This window comes from Palaemon carinicauda, chromosome 23 (assembly GCF_036898095.1).
Source record: "Palaemon carinicauda isolate YSFRI2023 chromosome 23, ASM3689809v2, whole genome shotgun sequence".
In the NCBI taxonomy this organism is placed as follows: Eukaryota; Metazoa; Arthropoda; class Malacostraca; order Decapoda; family Palaemonidae; genus Palaemon; species Palaemon carinicauda.
In genome coordinates this window covers 72,283,612-72,301,366 of record NC_090747.1, presented here as the reverse complement: position 1 = coordinate 72,301,366, position 17,755 = coordinate 72,283,612, and the positions used below count along the sequence as shown (strand labels likewise).

General features: G+C 40.2%; 1 protein-coding gene across 1 annotated transcript in view; it reads right to left on the bottom strand.

The window, feature by feature from the left end:
• Positions 1-1,449: 1,449 nt before the first annotated feature.
• Positions 1,450-17,755, bottom strand: part of LOC137617170 (unconventional myosin-Ia-like) — a 265,917-nt gene continuing 249,611 nt past the window's right edge. The window contains exons 25-27 of the mRNA XM_068347029.1: positions 4,336-4,459; positions 3,968-4,184; positions 1,450-2,974 (exon numbers count right to left, since the gene is read on the bottom strand). Coding sequence (XP_068203130.1) covers positions 2,851-2,974; positions 3,968-4,184; positions 4,336-4,459 — 465 coding nt within the window. The 3' untranslated portion in view covers positions 1,450-2,850. The remainder of the gene's footprint in view (positions 2,975-3,967; positions 4,185-4,335; positions 4,460-17,755) is intronic.

Sequence of the window (17,755 nt, the reverse complement as noted above, 5' to 3'; positions counted from 1 at the left end):
GGGAAAACCAAGACCCCGTGCTATGGGTAAGAAAGGTAATTAAGGCTTGCTTCCAAGACTAACCATTACATTCTAACAATCAGACTGCAAAGATGACCGTTACAGTTTTCTAGATAACGAGAAATTAGACTGGAGATATGGATGTTAAAAAACACAATTTTAAGTATTAAGTTACAAAGATGTTTGTCACAATTATAGAGATATAAAATTAAGCTGAAATGATGACTATTACAGTTTTTCATATATGTCAAACAAAAAAGTTGCGTAGATGGTTGTTACAGTATGTATTATGTCATGATTCTAACAATCTTCTTCAAATATAGTCATTACAGATCTTGACATAAATCAGAATAACAATAACCCGGTAAAGTTGTATGTCAAAGTAGTCAGATTTTTTTGGTATCTCGGTAATGCTGCAGGTCTTGAAATATCATCAGTCTAATAAGAAGATAGCTTTCACAGCTGTACACTTATCAGTTTAACAATTAGGCTGCAAATATGACTGCTACACATGTAAGTAAGGCATCAATCTAACAATAAGATAGTAAAAATGGTTGTCACAGTTGTAGGTATAATACTAGTCTAACAGCCAGGCTGTAAAGATGTTCTTTTCTTTTCATAAATTGTAGTGACATCACCTTAACAATCTTAAGTGTAGAGATGTGTATTACAGTTGTTAATATGTCAGTGTAACAATAAAACAGCAAGAATGGCTGTTACAAAATCTGGATCAAGGTTAACTGCTCCAGTTGCAGATATGGTGCATTCGCAAAAAAAAAAAAATAATAAAAATAGAAATGCATTTATTATAAAAATAAATTTGGTTTAATTCTATTTTAAGAAACCGTCCTGCTTTGAAGCAACACAGAAATATTGCATAAATTTTCTTATTACTCAATCACGTTATAAAATCAAGGATGAAATCCATTGCCAATAAAATTGAAAGGAACAATACTTTTTTTCATTCGACGTTTGAAAATTTCAAGTAATTTCAGTGATTTGAATGTAACCTAAAAGTGAGAAATTGCGAGATAGATATACTCTAACGTAACGCACAAGCTTTTCGGAAATCACCTTACAGCACAAATTCCTCTTTCCATAATTATGAAACTAAGAAAATTTTTTTAGAGCATAATGTAAAGCAGAGTAACTGAAATTACAACCTTTATTTGCACTGGCTGCTATGAAAAATGTCTTTCATATGATTAAAAAGGGGTAGGGGAAATGTAAGTCTTATGGAAGATTTTAGCCAAGGAAAGGGATATGTAACCTCTCAACAGTTTTTCTTATAAGAAAACTGACAATGATTGTAGAGCCAATAAAACTATGCTATGGTGTTATTGGATATATATATATATATATATATATATATATATATATATATATATATATATATATATATATATATATATATATATATATATATATATATATATATATATGTGTGTGTGTGTGTGTGTATGTATATGTATGGATGCACAGTATATATGTATATGTATGTATGTGTATATATGTATGTATATTTGTGTGTCATTACCATAGCAGAATATATTTCGTTCGGTAAGTGAACTTTCATCAAAGAATTATTAAGGGACAAGACTGAATACAGCATGTGTCAAATGGTTAATATTTATGAGCAAAACCCAAAATATTACGATTAACTACTGATCAAGTAAAATTGCTGTAATGACAATAATAATAATCATAATTTGTTTAATTACCTTCACTAGCAAATGAATGACTGAGAGTTCAACACATACTTGATTTGATCAGAAAAAAAGAATATTTTGAAACTTACCAGTAATAAATCTGCAAACAAGGATCACATTTTATGCTTGAAGATGTTTCGATTTAGAAACATGTTTGATGAGAAACTGCAAGGGAAATTTTATACTAATCTAATCATTTCATAATGCAGCCATAAGTATGAAGAAAAATTGCTAACAAGAAAGACTAAAAATGTCCCCATATTTTCTATGGCAGCTATATGCAAGTATTATATAAAACTGTCAAAAAAGGAATAATTGAGATAACATATTTTCTGTAGCAGCCACATACAAGTTTGATGTGAGCAAGAATGCAGAGGAGCATCTAGGAAAGCTTCGAACTCAAAATCACCTCGAGACTAGGCTGACTGATGCTGTAAGTGGGATGTATGAAGGGGCAGCATCCTCCAACACGAATCATTTTTAGTACAAGGATAACAACGGAGGCATTATACGTCTATGGACGCCCTCCCCTTTTGAAAATTCCCAACTTGGCAAAATAAATATTAGGGGGAGAAAATGTTGTTGAAGCACCAAACAAGATTCCCCCACTTGCTCGAAGAAGGAGACCAGGTCATTTCCCGTCCCCCAACGCCCTAATGTCATATCCAAATGTACACGCACGCACACCTTGAAGTCATGCTTCCAAGTAAAAAATGTTTATTTTAATTCTTGCAGTTTACTGTACAAAGAATATATAAACCCGTTTTTTTTTTATTTATTTTCATTTTTAGTGTGGCTCACAGTTCCCGCTGTGTCTCTCTCACTCGGTGAAGAAGTGAATGATTTTTTTCCCTTTATTGCTTCCTCAACAAATCTGGACAAACACACACATACACAATCTTTATTGCTGAATCTTCTTCCCTTCAGCAACCTGGAGTGTCTTTATGTTTTGATCCATAACAGATTGCAAGAAGAACCCAAACGCACCCATGACCAATCACTTGATTTGCACATGAAATCCCCACGGTTTGTTAGTCCACATTATAACAATGCTTCTAATTAGTTATTGTATCCTTAAAACTGGAGGCAAGGCAGCAATCGAATTGGTTATTTGAGGACTTCGGTGTCGACCCACACTTCATCACAGCATCACTTCCATCCTGTTATGTCTTCGCATGATCCTTATCTGTCCTGGTGCCACTTCCGCTAATCCAGCAGTCTTGAAGGTGAACAGCACGGAATTCTGACCAAAGTTGGCATCGAACCTGTGCATGGAAAAAGGTGGTGTCGGTTAGGAATATTCTTATTCCTTCTGGCATTGAAAAGAGGAATTGTAATAGACTTTGTGAAAAATATTAGTCCACTAACATTTTCAAGCCACTCATTATTGTTACTAGGACCAGAAAGACAAAATAAGAAATACATGATTTAGAAAATCCTACGTGATCATGGACTAAAACACCTTCCAAGAATCAGTTTCTACCCTGCACTAAGCAAAAAGTCGTAATAAAATTTTAAAATATACAAAAAATTTGTATACAACAAAATAGGTTCTATTCATACCTAATTTAGATTTAAGAAGGAATTAAAGTAGATAAAAGTAATCTTATGCTAAAAAGCCAGATCTAAATTGCCAGGCTATTTTTGTAAATAATGTGTTTTAACATTTTTTTTTCACTGTAGATTGTTTAATATCATCAACTATCAAATATATCTCTTTTTATTTTCCTGAAATTTCAAAGTACAGGGTCATAGGTCATATTTCATAATTATTTTGCAATATTAATCACAAAAAAAATTGAAAAAATTGTTCTTTAGTCTAACTAGTTTGTATGATAAGTAGTTTGAAATGTTTTGAAAACTAATATAAACCATTGAAGAAGATAAACTTGTAAAAGCAAAAAATATGTCTAATATAGCCAAAATATGAAAAGGATAGGCCTAAATACTAGGCAAAGAAAGACAGGTTCTAAGTACCAGTATCAGTTTTAGACAGTAGAAATTAATTAGCGAATAAAAAGAAAAATAACACTGTTAGATGACTTAAACTTAGTAAGTCAATATTATACCCCCCATTTATTTCATCTAAGTATGATAAGTATGCTTCAACATTAAAAAATATGCTTTTAAAGTTAAATTTTTTTTTATACAGTGAGCTAAGGCAGTAGATACAGTAAAGCGACTTGCAATATAATCTTTTCAAATTTTGCATTTACAAGACAGGACATTTTTCAAGTCAATATTTTGTAGTTACTTACTCCGTTGAGATATTAACATCTGGAGGCTTTCCGGTAGCATTCTGTACAACCAAAAAGAGTTTGGTGACCACCTCAATGACATGACCCGTTTGCAGCACCAGATCACCCTTCCTCTTGACCTCATCTGACCCAAAAAGGCAGCCTGGGTTGAGATTTTGAGAACCGGAGAGGTCCGCAGTAGGTGTAGGGGGCTTGATGTGCAAAACAGCTATGTCATCTGCAATGGAAGTTATGATAAAGAGTAAGTCCGGTTTAGTGGCTAAAGAAGACTAGGTTTGGATAAGTCTTCCATATATCACTAGGAGTCAACTCAAATTTCACTTCAAACACAATACTTGTCTCAGAAACTGTTTTTCCTTTGGACTGACCTAAATATGGAGAGAGAGAAATGCGCTGAATATCCAGCGCAGGAATGCGGTATTTGACTTGTAAAGTGCGTTGATCGAGCACAAGCAAGGAGTTTGTGGATACTGCTAGTAATATTGGGACAAACTGGAAAGAAAATAAGACAAATAATTAGGTATTTTCAAAATAATAAGAGACAGGTTTTCACGTTAAACCGTTTATTATTATTATTATTATTATTATTATTATTATTACTTGCTAAGCTACAACCCTAGTTGGAAAAGCAAGATGCTATAGGCCCGAGGGCTCCAACAGGAAAAATAGCTCAATGAGGAAAGGAAAGGAGACTACAAGAAAAGTATTTAACAATTAAAATAAGATACTTTAAGAACAGTAATAACTTTAGAATTAATATATATATATATATATATATATATATATATATATATATATATATATATATATATATATATATATATATATACGGATTTTGAAGCGAAGCGAAAAATCTATTTTGGGTGAGATAGCCATGTTGTCTTGATGGAAGGTTCCTATTGGTAGCTTTCTAAGGGATATTTGGCTACAGTGATATATCCTTAAAATTTCACTTAAGGATATCGCATAATATCAGGGGACATATATCTTGATATGACACATAGCAATCTTTACCCCGAATAGCGTTTTCCTTTCGAGGGGGAAGAGTGGCGAAAATAGAAGGGGAGCTGTTATCAAGGTTACCCTTCCTCCCGTACTATTACGAGTATCCAAGATGGCGCTCATTCCTTGTAGCATTGAGCATGGTGCTACACATATAGTAGTTTTTGGGAGGGATCTTGCCTATGCCGTTTTTATGGAAAAGGAGGGCGGGTCCATCAGGACGACATAGCTATCTCACCCAAAATAGATTTTTCGCTTCGCTTCAAAATCCATTTTTTGGGCTCAAGCCATGTCGTCCTGATGGAAGTTTACCGGAGAATTACTAGAAAGTACTGTATCTGTGGATTTTCATAGGTGCCTTAACCTTGGAACAAATTTTTTTATGGTCATCCGGACCATTGAGACATACGACGTTACCGTTATATGTCATTACCCCTAATCATGGACAATGTTAGGGCTTCCTGCCCCCTGCACTGCCCCCTGCAGGGAAGAGTCCACTTCTGTGAACTGAATGTGGCCCTCATTTCTTGATAGGGCTATTATTTCACTAACTCTAGCCCCTGAGGCTACAGCGAACAGGAAAATAGCGTTCTGGGTTAGATCCTTGAGAGAACAATCTTCATTGTTCACAGATGAAGCATAATGTAGGACCTTGTCCAAGGACCATGAAATGGGCTTCGGAGGAGCTGCAGGCCTAAGTCTAGCGCATGCCTTCGGGATCTTGTTAAAGATTTCGTTCGTCAAGTTCACTTGAAATGCGTATAGAAGAGGTCTAGTCAGGGCTGACTTACACGTAGTTATCGTGTTGGTGGCCAGACCTTGTTCATGGAGGTGGATAGAGAAGGACAGACAGGAGTCTATTGAAATTTCTTTCGGTCCTTTTGCTTTAACGAAAGCAATCCACTTTTTCCAAGAGGATTCATATTGTCTTCTAGTTGACTTAGACTTGTATTCTTCTTAGAAGTCTATACTGCCTTTTGAGATCCCAAATCTTTTCTCAACCACTAAGGTGAGAAAATCATGAGATGAAGGTTTTGGGTTCTCTGTGATGAAGCGAAGACAGTCGACTTCTGAACCCGTTGAGATAGTGCTGGGTTTGGTAGAGGGGCCGGCCTCAGCTTCAGTTCCATCACTAGAGGGAACCAGTTGCTCTTGGGCCACTTGGGGGCCACTAGAGCTGCCGTTCCCTGGAAGGATTTCAGCTCGTTGAGGACCCTCAGCAGGAGGTTGGATGAAAGGAACAGGAAAATGCAGGTCCATTCGTTCCAACCGAGGGACATGGCGTCCGTTGTCTCCGCTAGAGGGTCCTCGTATGGGGCTACATATCGAGGTAGTTTCTTGTTGTCGCTCGTCGCGAAGAGGTTGATCTGCAGTTCCGGGACTTGTTCCAAGATGGAGGAGAAAGAGTCTGCGTCTAGGGACCATTCTGACTCTATCGGCTTGAGCCTGGATAGAGCGTCCGCTGTCACATTTCGGAACCCTTGTAGGTGAACTGCTGATAAGTGACATCTCTTTATACAAAGGATGGCTAATATCACATGGTTGATATGGGACGATCTCGAGCCTTGTCGGTTCAGACATCTCATTATCACTTCGCTGTCCAAGATCAGTCTGATGTGGACTGATCTGCGAGGGGAGAGTTTTCCAAACTTCAAGAGGATTGCCATGGCCCCCAAAATCTTGATGTGAAAGGCCTTGAACAGAGATAACCAAGTCCCTTGGAATTTCCTTTGATGGGAGAGAACTCCCTATCCTTCCATCGAGGCATCCGTGTGGATGGTCACCGACGGCAGAGGTGGTTGCAAGGGCTCGGTCCTCGTTAGGCTCTTGGCCTTCAACCATGGCTTGAGAAGTGATCGTAGTAAGGCCGGTATCGGTCATTTTAGATCTCTTCGAGAGATTGATGCATATCTTTTCCAGACTCCTGACGCATCTTTCAGCTGTGCTCTTAGCACTGGGTCTGTTACTGCTGCGAACTGGAAAGAGCCCAGTACTCTTTCCTGTTGGTGTCTTGAGATCCTGTCAGATTTCAGTAGTCTCTTGACAGACCCTGCAATCTTCCGCCTCATCCCTGAGGGAATGGAGAGGCGGTGTGACCTCAGGTTCCAATGGATTTCCAGCCATTGAAACCCTTGTGCTGGAGAGAGTCGAGACTTTTTGAAGTTGATCTTGCATCCCGGATGTCCCAGGAACTGGATCACTTCTTTGGATGCTTGCAGCCGAGCCGTTTCGGATGCTGCCCACACCAGCTAATTGTCCAGGTACACTGCTACCTGAACGCCTTCTAGGCGTAGTTGTTGCACGACTGCATCTGCAAGTTACGTGAAGATTCTTGGGGCTATATTTAGTCCGAAGGGTATGGCTCTGAGAACATACTTTATCTTCTGTAACTTGAATCGTAGGTAGGAGGAGAGGGGGCGATTGACTAGAATGTGCCAATAGGCATCTGCCAGGTCTATCAAGACTGTGAACGCCCCTTTGGGTAACAGGGTCCTTATGTGTTGAAGGATTAACATCCCGAACTTACCGTTTTCTATGAACTTGTTGAGTGGCGACAAGTCCAGAAGGACTCTGAGTTTGTCTGAGTCCTTCTTGGGAACACAAAACAGCCTTCCCTGGAATTCGATGAACTTTGCTTTCCTTATAACCCGTTAGCTCAAGAGCTCTAGGGTATATTCTTCTAATGAGGGGGTGGAGTGTTGGAAGAATTGAGGAAATGATGGTGGAGACTTGTTCCGTTTCCATCCTAGTCCAATCTTGATTAGGCTGTGGACTCAAAGATCGAAGGTCCAACGATCCTGAAAATGTTAGAGCTTCCCTCCTACCGGAAGCATCTCCTTGCTTCGATTGTCTGGAGGGTTTACCTCCTCGACCGCGTCCTCCCCTACCTCTTGAGGGATGTCTAGAGGAGCCCCGTCTGGATTCTTTACCTTTCGGCCGAAAGGTAGTGGTTTGCCTCTCAAACCCAGGGTTGAATGCTGGTGACTGGGCAACCAGCTGTTGAGGCACCACTTGGAAGGTGGTCTGTGTTTGGGCCACCACTTGGGGCACCGCCGTCATGGTGACTGTGGGATGTTGTTGAGCAGGCCGAGAAGGAAGTCTAGGCTTCTTCGTCTTCCCTTTAGGTTGGGAACTCGCATCCGGGGAAGACTTCCTCTTTGAGGAGATGCCCCACTTCTGGAGAAAGTTCCTATTCTCCGTGGCGGCTTTCTCAACTACCTCTTTGACTACTTCGTTCAGGAAGAGGTCTTTACCCCAGATGTTAGAAGATATCAGCTTCCTGGGTTCGTGTTTCACTGTTGCAGCAGCAAACGCGAACTCTCTACAGGCTCTCATAGCCTTCATGAAAGCATATAGGTCCTTTACTAGGGTGGCCATATGCATTTCGGCCAGGACCATGAGCATGTCTGGGGTACTTCTTAGGCCTGCACACATCTCTATGCAGTTTTGTAGGGATAAGGATGCAGCAAGTCTCTCTTTTGTCTCTTGTTCCTTGCGCAAGAGAAAGTCAGAAAGTTTAGGGAGATTCTCGCTAAACTGTCCAGCGATGTCTGCGTCCATATTCCCTACTGAGAATGTTAGGTGGACTTCCTTCCATTCCTTCTCTTCCGTGGGCAAGGCTAATGACAGAGGCCTGCACTCCTCTAGTGCAGAGCATGGTTTGCCTGCCTCCACTGCCTTGGTGACAGTTTTAAATGCCTTCGACGTAAAGGGGAAGGCTATTGAAGCAGGAGCAAGAAAGGTAGGGTGTTTCTTGCTCAAGGCGGACACTTTCAAATTTGAATAGCCCGCCTTTTTTAGGCTACTCAACAAGAGAGCCTGTGCCTTATCGTGGTCGAAAACCATGACCTCCTTCGCTTCCGTCTCCTCTTTTGACGTTGGTTCATGCTTCAGTCGAATGAAGCAATCAGGGTAAGTGTTAAAGCTTGGCCAAAACTGAATGTCGTCTAAGGGGACGGCTCCCATCTTCTCCGAGATGTAGAGTTTGCCGTTAGTAATTGGCATAAACTCCGGGTTTTGGAGCAGGTTGGGAGGTCTTGGACTCTGGGTCGCTTGTATGACCCTCGGGAGGCGGTAAGTGGAGGTCCACGGAGCTCTCTCTCGTCTCGCTTCCCTTGCTTCGCCTTGCTTGCGAATGTTCTCCATTAGGGCCGTAAAATGGGCCAGTGCCTGGCTCATGTTGTCCAATGGAGGGGTAGAAGCTGAAGATGTCGAGGGTAACGGCTCCGGTGCCGGCACAGACGGAAGGAACTCCGACTCGACATCATCATCTTCTTCCGGGGGTAGAGTAGACTCCTCCTTGGGATCGTCCTTTAGTAGATCCTATTCAGTGTCCATAGACACTTCTGACATCCTTTCCTCCTGGTGGATGTCCATGCTTTGCAACGCCTCACTGATATCCGTCTCGATGGCAATCTGGATGCAGGGAGGTCCAGGTCGTGCTTGGGGCACAACAATTTCACTACCCGCTTTCGGGAACAGCAAGCTACGCATCCTATCGTTAGGTAGGTATGGTCCCGGAGAGTTCTTTTGGAACCCTCGCACCCACTTGTGCAGCTTTTCTCGTGCCGCATCCCTTGACTCCGTTGACTTGGGGTCGTTGAAACCTTCAATCACCAAGGTCCGACAGATATTGTAGACTTGGGGGTCCCAGTACTGCAGGGTTTCGGTAATGATGGTGCAGGGGGCATGAGACCTGCACGCTTTGTGACCGTAGAAGTTCCTACTCCTATGGTTGCAGAAGATCGCATCGCATTTCATCTGGGGTTCCTCCTGTAAAGAAAGGAAAATTAAATGAGTATGCAGTTGTTTATCACACATGATAAACAGATTATGCAAAATATTAATATTAATATTTTAACCATTATAGTTAAGGACAGTAAGCTAGAAAGAAATTAGGAAAGACACATACTTGTGTATCCTTTCCAGTCAATTGCTATGACCTCCCCTCAATATTAAGGTTATAGAGTTTCCTTGATCAGAGAAAACTCAAAAGAGAAGAGTTCTAACCTCTAGGGATAGAAAAAGTGTATACTACCACTGACCCTTCTTAAATTATTTAATATTGTTGGGTAAGTTATTAACTGATTTCTAATCAGAGTATTGAAGGAATTCTATTCTTTCAATATAGGATTGGTTTTAGCAGTAGACTGTGCAAGGATACACAAGGTATGTTGGAAAATTACTACTGTATAATATATACTATAGTTTTCTGTCTGCAGTATATACTATACTGCAAATATACTGGCTACTGTATCATCATATACTGTAGTTCAGCCGGTATGTTGCCGGCTAGGCTAGCACCTGGCGGCACGGTCCATGCTGGCTGGGTAGTACCTGGCGGCACCGGTCCAGTTGAGTTAGTACCTGGCGGCACCGGCCCAGCCAGCGGGTTAGTATTTGACGGCACCGGCCCAGCCAGCGGGTTAGTATTTGACGGCACCGGCCCAGTGCCGGCTGGGTTAGTACCTGGTGGCACCAGCCCAGCCGGCGACATGGGTTGATGCCGGCTGGGTTACTACCTGGCGGCACTAGCTGACAGAGAGAGAGAGAGAAAGGATGGAGTGAAGGGCTGCCTTATTAAAATGTATATTTACAATAAATAAGGGTGTAGGTATATAACCTTACTGCCTTCTTCTAGAATGAGGGTTCAAATGGAAGGGGAGAATGCATCATTCAAGCTTCCATCCAGCCACAAGATCCATTGCCGGGATTGCTGGTTTCAGGAATGTGGATGGCAGTCCAAGAGAGGACTGAAGAACAATCGGCAGCGGAGGGGTCTCCCACCGGCAGCCGTCACAGCCGGCACAACCTTTCCCGGAGCCTATGTCCATAAGGAAAAGACTGAGTGACTATACAGCTGCTATGTTGGAGCCCAGCCGGCACCACAATCTATCCGGCAAGCGGTGAGATTGCAGGACAACGGCCACAGGATTGCGATGGCTAAGCCATCGCTAAAGGACAGAGAGGGGAGGGAAAAGGGTCCTGTACCAAGTGTAGAAGAGGGCGGCAGGATTGCCGCCACTTCCACATAAAAGTGAAACATTGTTTCAGTATCGGCGCCATCCTAGGCAGCAGAAGAATATCTATTATTCAGCCTAGGGTCTGCCGAAACAGGACTTGTCTTATAGACCGCAGGGAAGAAGGTGGCGGCATCATACTACCACTTCAAGTGTGGCCTAGGGAGGCTTAGCCTCCTATGACGGCGGCCCTAAGCCGGCAGGGGAGTGACTACTCACCCTGCCGCTCGGCCGCCAGCAGAAAGACTGAATACTCTGAGGTTCTGTTGAAAACCCAAGCCGGCATACTCGCCGGCAAGGGTGGGAGACAGAAAACACTAGCCTGGTCAAGCCTGAGTGAACTACTCTATGGCAAGACCAAGATAGGGTTGTCGCCTATGGCGGCACTCAGAGGGAAGAAGGGATTACCCTTAAATCTCCACAAGAGACGAGTATCGAGTTATATAAATAATTTTAGGAGACATACTATCTCCTGTTGAATTGATAAAACGATACACGAGGGTAACCGGAGATAATGAAAGTATACTAAAGCGCATAGGCTAGGTAGCCTAGCGCAGGGCGAGATCTCGGTTACCTAAATCACCGAAACTCTAACGTATACGATCGACATAAGGAAGAGGAAATTTGTATTCATAATAGTGTATATCTTTACTAGTATAATTGTGCCTAAATAGCTTTCATAATTCATTAATGCTATTACCACTGGGAATGTCGTTCTGCTAACTAAATAACAAATGCATAACGAACTACAGCGGCCATGGCGCCTTCAGTGACTGGCCAAGCTCCAAAACACATTAGATTAAGCTAATTTCACTGTGAAGCAGGAGCCAAAAATTATACACTGTAAAGATAAAATACTCAACTTTCCAGAGGCAAAAGCAGCTGGAGATTGCATATTAAATCCTCTCAATAACGATCAAAAACGTTAGATAACAGGGAAAACCACCATGCGCAATCGCTACTAAAATAGGAATGAGCGCCATCTTGGATACTCGTAATAGTACGGAGGAAGGGTAACCTTGATAATGGCTCCCCTTCTATTTTCGCCACTCTTCCCCCTCCAAACGAAAACGCTACTCGGGGTGAAGATTGCTATGTGTCGTATCAAGATATACGTCCCCTGATATTATGCGATATCCTTAAGTGAAATTTTAAGGATATTTGCGCCAGGAGTTAGAATTCTGGAGACCTAAAGGTTAATTCTCTGGGAATATCACTGTAGCCAAACATTCCTTAGAAAGCTACCAATAGGAACCTTCCATAAGGACGACATGTCTTGAGCCCAATATATATATATATATATATATATATATATATATATACACACACATACTATAAAAATCTTTAAAAAAAAACAAGAGGGAGAGAAATAAGATAGAATAGTGTGCCCGAATGTACCTCCAAGCAAGAGAACTCTACCCCAAGACAGTGAAAGACCATGGTACAGAGGCTATGGCACTATCTAATACCAGAGAACAATGGTTTGATTTTGGAGTGTCCTAAAAGAGCTGCTTACCATAGCTAACCCTCTTACCGAGAGAATGCCTTGTCGAAGTCTTCGTGCTTCAATAGGAAATATTGTTTTCATGTTGAAGCATTGTGATGGTCAAGAGGGCTCTCGAACTTGCGGAAATTGCTCCCCCCATCGAATCTCTAAATTTCTCTCTCTCTCTCTAATCATTTTCTTTCTCTGAATATTACTTCGACCTTCTCCTAATTTTATAAACTTTCTTTCAGGTTGCTGTCGCAACTATATGAGTAAATTTCCCTTATTATATATGCGTATATTTACATAAATACTGTATATATATATATATATTTTTTTTTTTTAATGGCGTGGATGTTTCAACATTCGTTATTGCTGCCTGCTTCGATGAATGGGAGGAGGTATCACATTTGGGAGGTGTTTGTATTCAAAGCTACATGTGATTGGATGATCTCGGCCATCCCGAAGATGGTTTGAACCTTTTTGGCGGAATTATTCTCAAGCGTTGGGTCTTTGGAATTCAGGGGGATCCAATGCTTGGGGTAGGACTCTTGGCTACAGGCCTGAAGACAATCATTACAGATACGGGGAGGATGATTCCATAGTTTCTTGGTCTCAAGACCTAATAGGCGGATCAAGCTTTCACCAGTACCTCTATATTATTATTATTATTACTTGCTAAGCTACAGCTACAACCCTAGTTGGAAAAGTAGGATGCTATAAGCCCAAGGGGCTCCAACAGGAAAAATAGGTCAGTGAAGAAAGGAAAACAAGTAAAATTAAATATTTCAAGAATGTCAAGGGTATGGATTGGACCATCTGGGAAGTATACTCTCATTATGCTGAAAGTGGAGAGTGCAATTTAATTAGGGAAAATTCTGTTGACCTACGAGCACAAAAGGACCCATCTACTAAAGTTTCAAAACCAAGGTAACAAAGAGAAACTTTGAATCCTACTACCCAAATTCTAATAGATACTGATTATGATATGCTATATAAAGCATTTAAATGCTGTGGAATTATAAAAGAATTAAGAATGAAACTTGAAAATGAAAAATGACATTCATGGATATCTTATAATACTGTAATCATGAAGCATATAAAGAAATATGTAACATCAATAAAATTTAAATTAATAACTTAAATGACATGGGTGCCCTATGAGATAAGATACCAATCAATTTGGATGTGTATAGACCTGCTGACTGGTTTGAAAAAGATGTTGATATAACTATGTCTTCCCAGAGAAAGCAAAAACCACCAATGTGGCTTGTTGCCGACCCTACTAAAGGGAGTACTGGAAATTATTTTAAAATTTGCAAACTAATTCAGAAAAAGTAGGAACCATTGCACCAGGTGATATATCTCGCTTTGGAAAAAATATCTTTCTAATCCGTGCCAAATTATGCACGCAATTGGTAATACTGTCTAACCTCATGACAACTAGTGATGATGATATGTTGGATGTCAAACCCCACCTAAATTTTAGTTACGGAAGGGGAGTAGTCTTTAATGAAGACCAGTATGAATTTACAGAAGAGGAAATACTGGCCATGTGTCCATTTACAGTGTGGAGAGTGCATAAGGTTCCTGGGACGTCAATGATTATCCTTACTTCTCAGGATGCCGATGTGCCTTTCCACATTGTTATTGAAAATGAAAGAATTAAAGTTCGACCTTTCAAACAGAAGCCCTTGCAGTGTTTCAAGAGTTTCAAATTCGGACACCCTTCTAGTGTTTGCAAAAATGAAAAAATGCGTAGCATCTGTTCCAGATCTTACCATGGAGAGTGTACACTTGAGGCCAGCTGTTTAAACTGCAACTGAAACCATAAATCCACTGATAGGAGCTGCAAGATTTATAAGTTTGAAAAAGCTGCCCTCAAGAAATCCAGTGTAGAACACATAAGAATGGGATATGCCGAAAGACTTGAATAAACCAAACAGCTATGCAAAGGCATTCTATTTGCACTAGCAATTAATGGGCTATCCTCTGTCATTCCTCAAGATATTCTCTCAACACTATTTGTAGATGATCTCTCGATATCATTTGTTGGATCTAGAATGTCGATGATTGAGAGAAAACTACAACTCTCAATTGAGAAAATTATTCAGTGGGCTGATATGAATGGATTTAAGTTTTCAACAAACAAAACTACTGTTGTCCATTTCTGTCGTATTCGGGGAGTACATCCAAACCCCGATATATACTGTACCTCAAAGGTCAACGGATACCATGTGTAAGTGAAGCTGGATTTTTAGGATTAATATTTGCTTGTCGACGTACATGGGTTCCTCACTTGAAAGCTTTAAAGGTAAAGTGTCTTGAAGCTCTGAATGTTTTAAAAGTTTTGTCCCAGGCCTTAATTTTTCCAAAAATTAGTTATGGATGTAAAATATAACCCTCAGCCACCCCAAGTCGACTAAAGATTTTAGATTCTATACATCATACTGGTATCAGATTGGCCACAGGAGCCTTTAGAACTTCACTTATCCCAAGCCTCCTTGTTGACGCTGGAGAGGTACCTTTAGACCTTTACCGAAAGTCTTCTATTGTTCGGGGCTGGTTTAGGTTGCAAAGACTTCACAATTCTTTAGCATTTCATACTGCAAGTCTTGTAAGGCACTCAACATACTTTGAGATGCACCCTAAACCTCCTCAGCCTTATGGTTTTTGGGTGAAACAATTATTGAGCAGGCTTGATATAACTAGAAGTAAGGTGATTTCATTTAAGATATCATCAACCCCTCTGTGGAAATTACCCAAGATATCTTTTTGTAAATATTTCATTGTGTTAAAAAGAATATGACTGCATTAGAAGCTAGTTCTCTTTTTATGGAACATGTTGCAGAACATATGGAATCAACTTTTATATATACTGATGGCTCCAAATCTGATGCTGGTGTTGGATTTGGAGTACATAGTAATGTTTTAATTGTAGAGGTGCACTTCCTTTATCAGCTTCCATATTTATCGCCGAATTGTATGGCATACTAACCACTATTGAGAAAATAGCGTTGGAGGAGAAGATTAATTTTACTATTTTTGGTAATGCAAGGAGTGTCCTTTAAACTTTAGAAGTTTTTAATTCTGGTAACCCTTAAGGTTTAAAGATTTTAGAATGGCTTTTTATTATTGGACTGGGAGGTAAACCAGTTCGATTTTGTTGGGTTCCTGCACACACAGGTGTGTCTGGGAATGAGAAGGCAGTTTTACTGGCAAAGAATACCGCAAACAAGCTGCTATCAAGAAGATATCCCATTCCCTGTAATGATTTCCTGCTTACCATCAAGAAATTGATTGGCGACAGAGATAGCCTAGATGGCAATAAAATGAGAGAAATAACAAATGTCATGTCTCCTTGGAGATATAACATGATGCCCCGAAAATGGGAGATGTCTCTTTGTTGTCTCCGCATTGGTCACACTCGGTTGACACATGAGTTTCTGCTAAATGGCCAACACCAACCATATTGTGACAACTTTTTGGTACCCTTGACAGTGAGACATTTGTTGATCGAATGCCCCACTTATAGTACCGAAAGAAATAGACATCTGTTTGAGGCTCGGGGTGAGCCTTGCCAAGATTCTCACACATGATGTGTCTTACCATACTCTTAATATTCTTAAATTTATTCCAGAAGCGGGTCTTTTGAAAACTATTTTACTGTTATGAGGATGTTCTTGATTTTATTGATTTAAACTGGTTTACCATTTATTTATTTCTTTATTTATAACAATTAACATCGGCGTCAATGACCATAGATGTCAGGATGCCAGATAACTGATAATCAATCGATCAATATGCAAAGGCATTATAATCAAGAGAAAATATACCGACAGGAGACATCAAACCCATGTAGCACAGCCAGTAATTCCAAGAAAAGAAGTATATCTAATGATGATAAGGTTTTAAATGATGGGGTGAGCACATTGCCTTCTAAGATTATGCCACTGTGTATTAAAACTGCGGCATTGCCAATTTCTGTACAACCTTCATCCCCCATTACCAACAATAGTACTAACCTGTCTTAGGCCATGTCCTTGCCTGATTTAATGGCAGTTCCACTTGAAACCAAGTTACCAGGTGCCCCTGTGGTGGGGAAGATACAAAAACCTGGTAGCTCACCACATATTAAATCGGAAGAGACCTCCATCTCTCTCACCCCCTTCCATAACAAATATTAGGGTTATGACGTCAAATAAATATGATGTTTTGTCTGTTGATGTTTCTGATCAACCAGAAGACAATTTAAATAAATCAGAAATTCAAGTTGAGGGTCACCACCCTACTCAACATTGGATCAAAAGGACAAATAGAAAATGACAAGCACAAAACACAATTTATCAAGACCCTCTCTAATAAAATCACCGGGAAATAGTGTTAAATCAAAAATTGCTAATGGGAAGACTTCATCCAATAGTTCTTCCAAAAATAAACCATAGTTTTTTCCTCCATTTTGCAATGGAATAGTCAGGGTTTAAGGGCCAAATAAGCTCATTCATGAGCACTTCCCCATAATTATATGTCTACAAGAGAGCAAACTTGATGACAATACTCCTTGTCCTCGTGAATATATTAGCTATAGGACACCATATAATTATCGAGTAGGGAGCTATGGCAGAAGTCTCATATACGTTCGTCGAGATATTCCCCAAATATCTTTGTCTATTCGTACACCTCTACAGGCATTGGTTGTACAGATTGATATAGGGTGAAGATATACAATTTGCACTCTGTACTTTTCTCCAAATGATAACATTAATATGAAAATTTAGTAGAGGTGATTCAACAAGTCCCTCAACCTTTTCTTTTACTTGGAGATTTGAATGGTAGACATCCTTCATGGGGCGATGTTTAAGCAATCACAAGGGGAAATATTATATTATCAATAGTGGAAAACAAGTATGTCAGACTCCTTTATACAGGAAAGCCCACACACTTCCATGTTCAGACAGGTACTGTCATGCATTGGCCTTTCAATTGCAAGCTCTAACTGCCTTCTTTATTTTCATTGGAGGACATTAGATGATTGGCATACTAGTGATCATGCACCAATCATTATAAACACCAACAATGGTCCACCTTTACAAAGATTGCCATGATGGAATTTTGACAAGGCAGATTGGGTTAAATTTCGTGAGCTAAGTGAAATTGATGGGAGTGCAAAACAGTTTAAAAGTATTGATGATTTCGTAGACTTACTGAATGGAACTCTCCATACAGGACAAATTAATTCGATTCCCAAACTACAGGATTATTCAAACAACCATCAGTCCC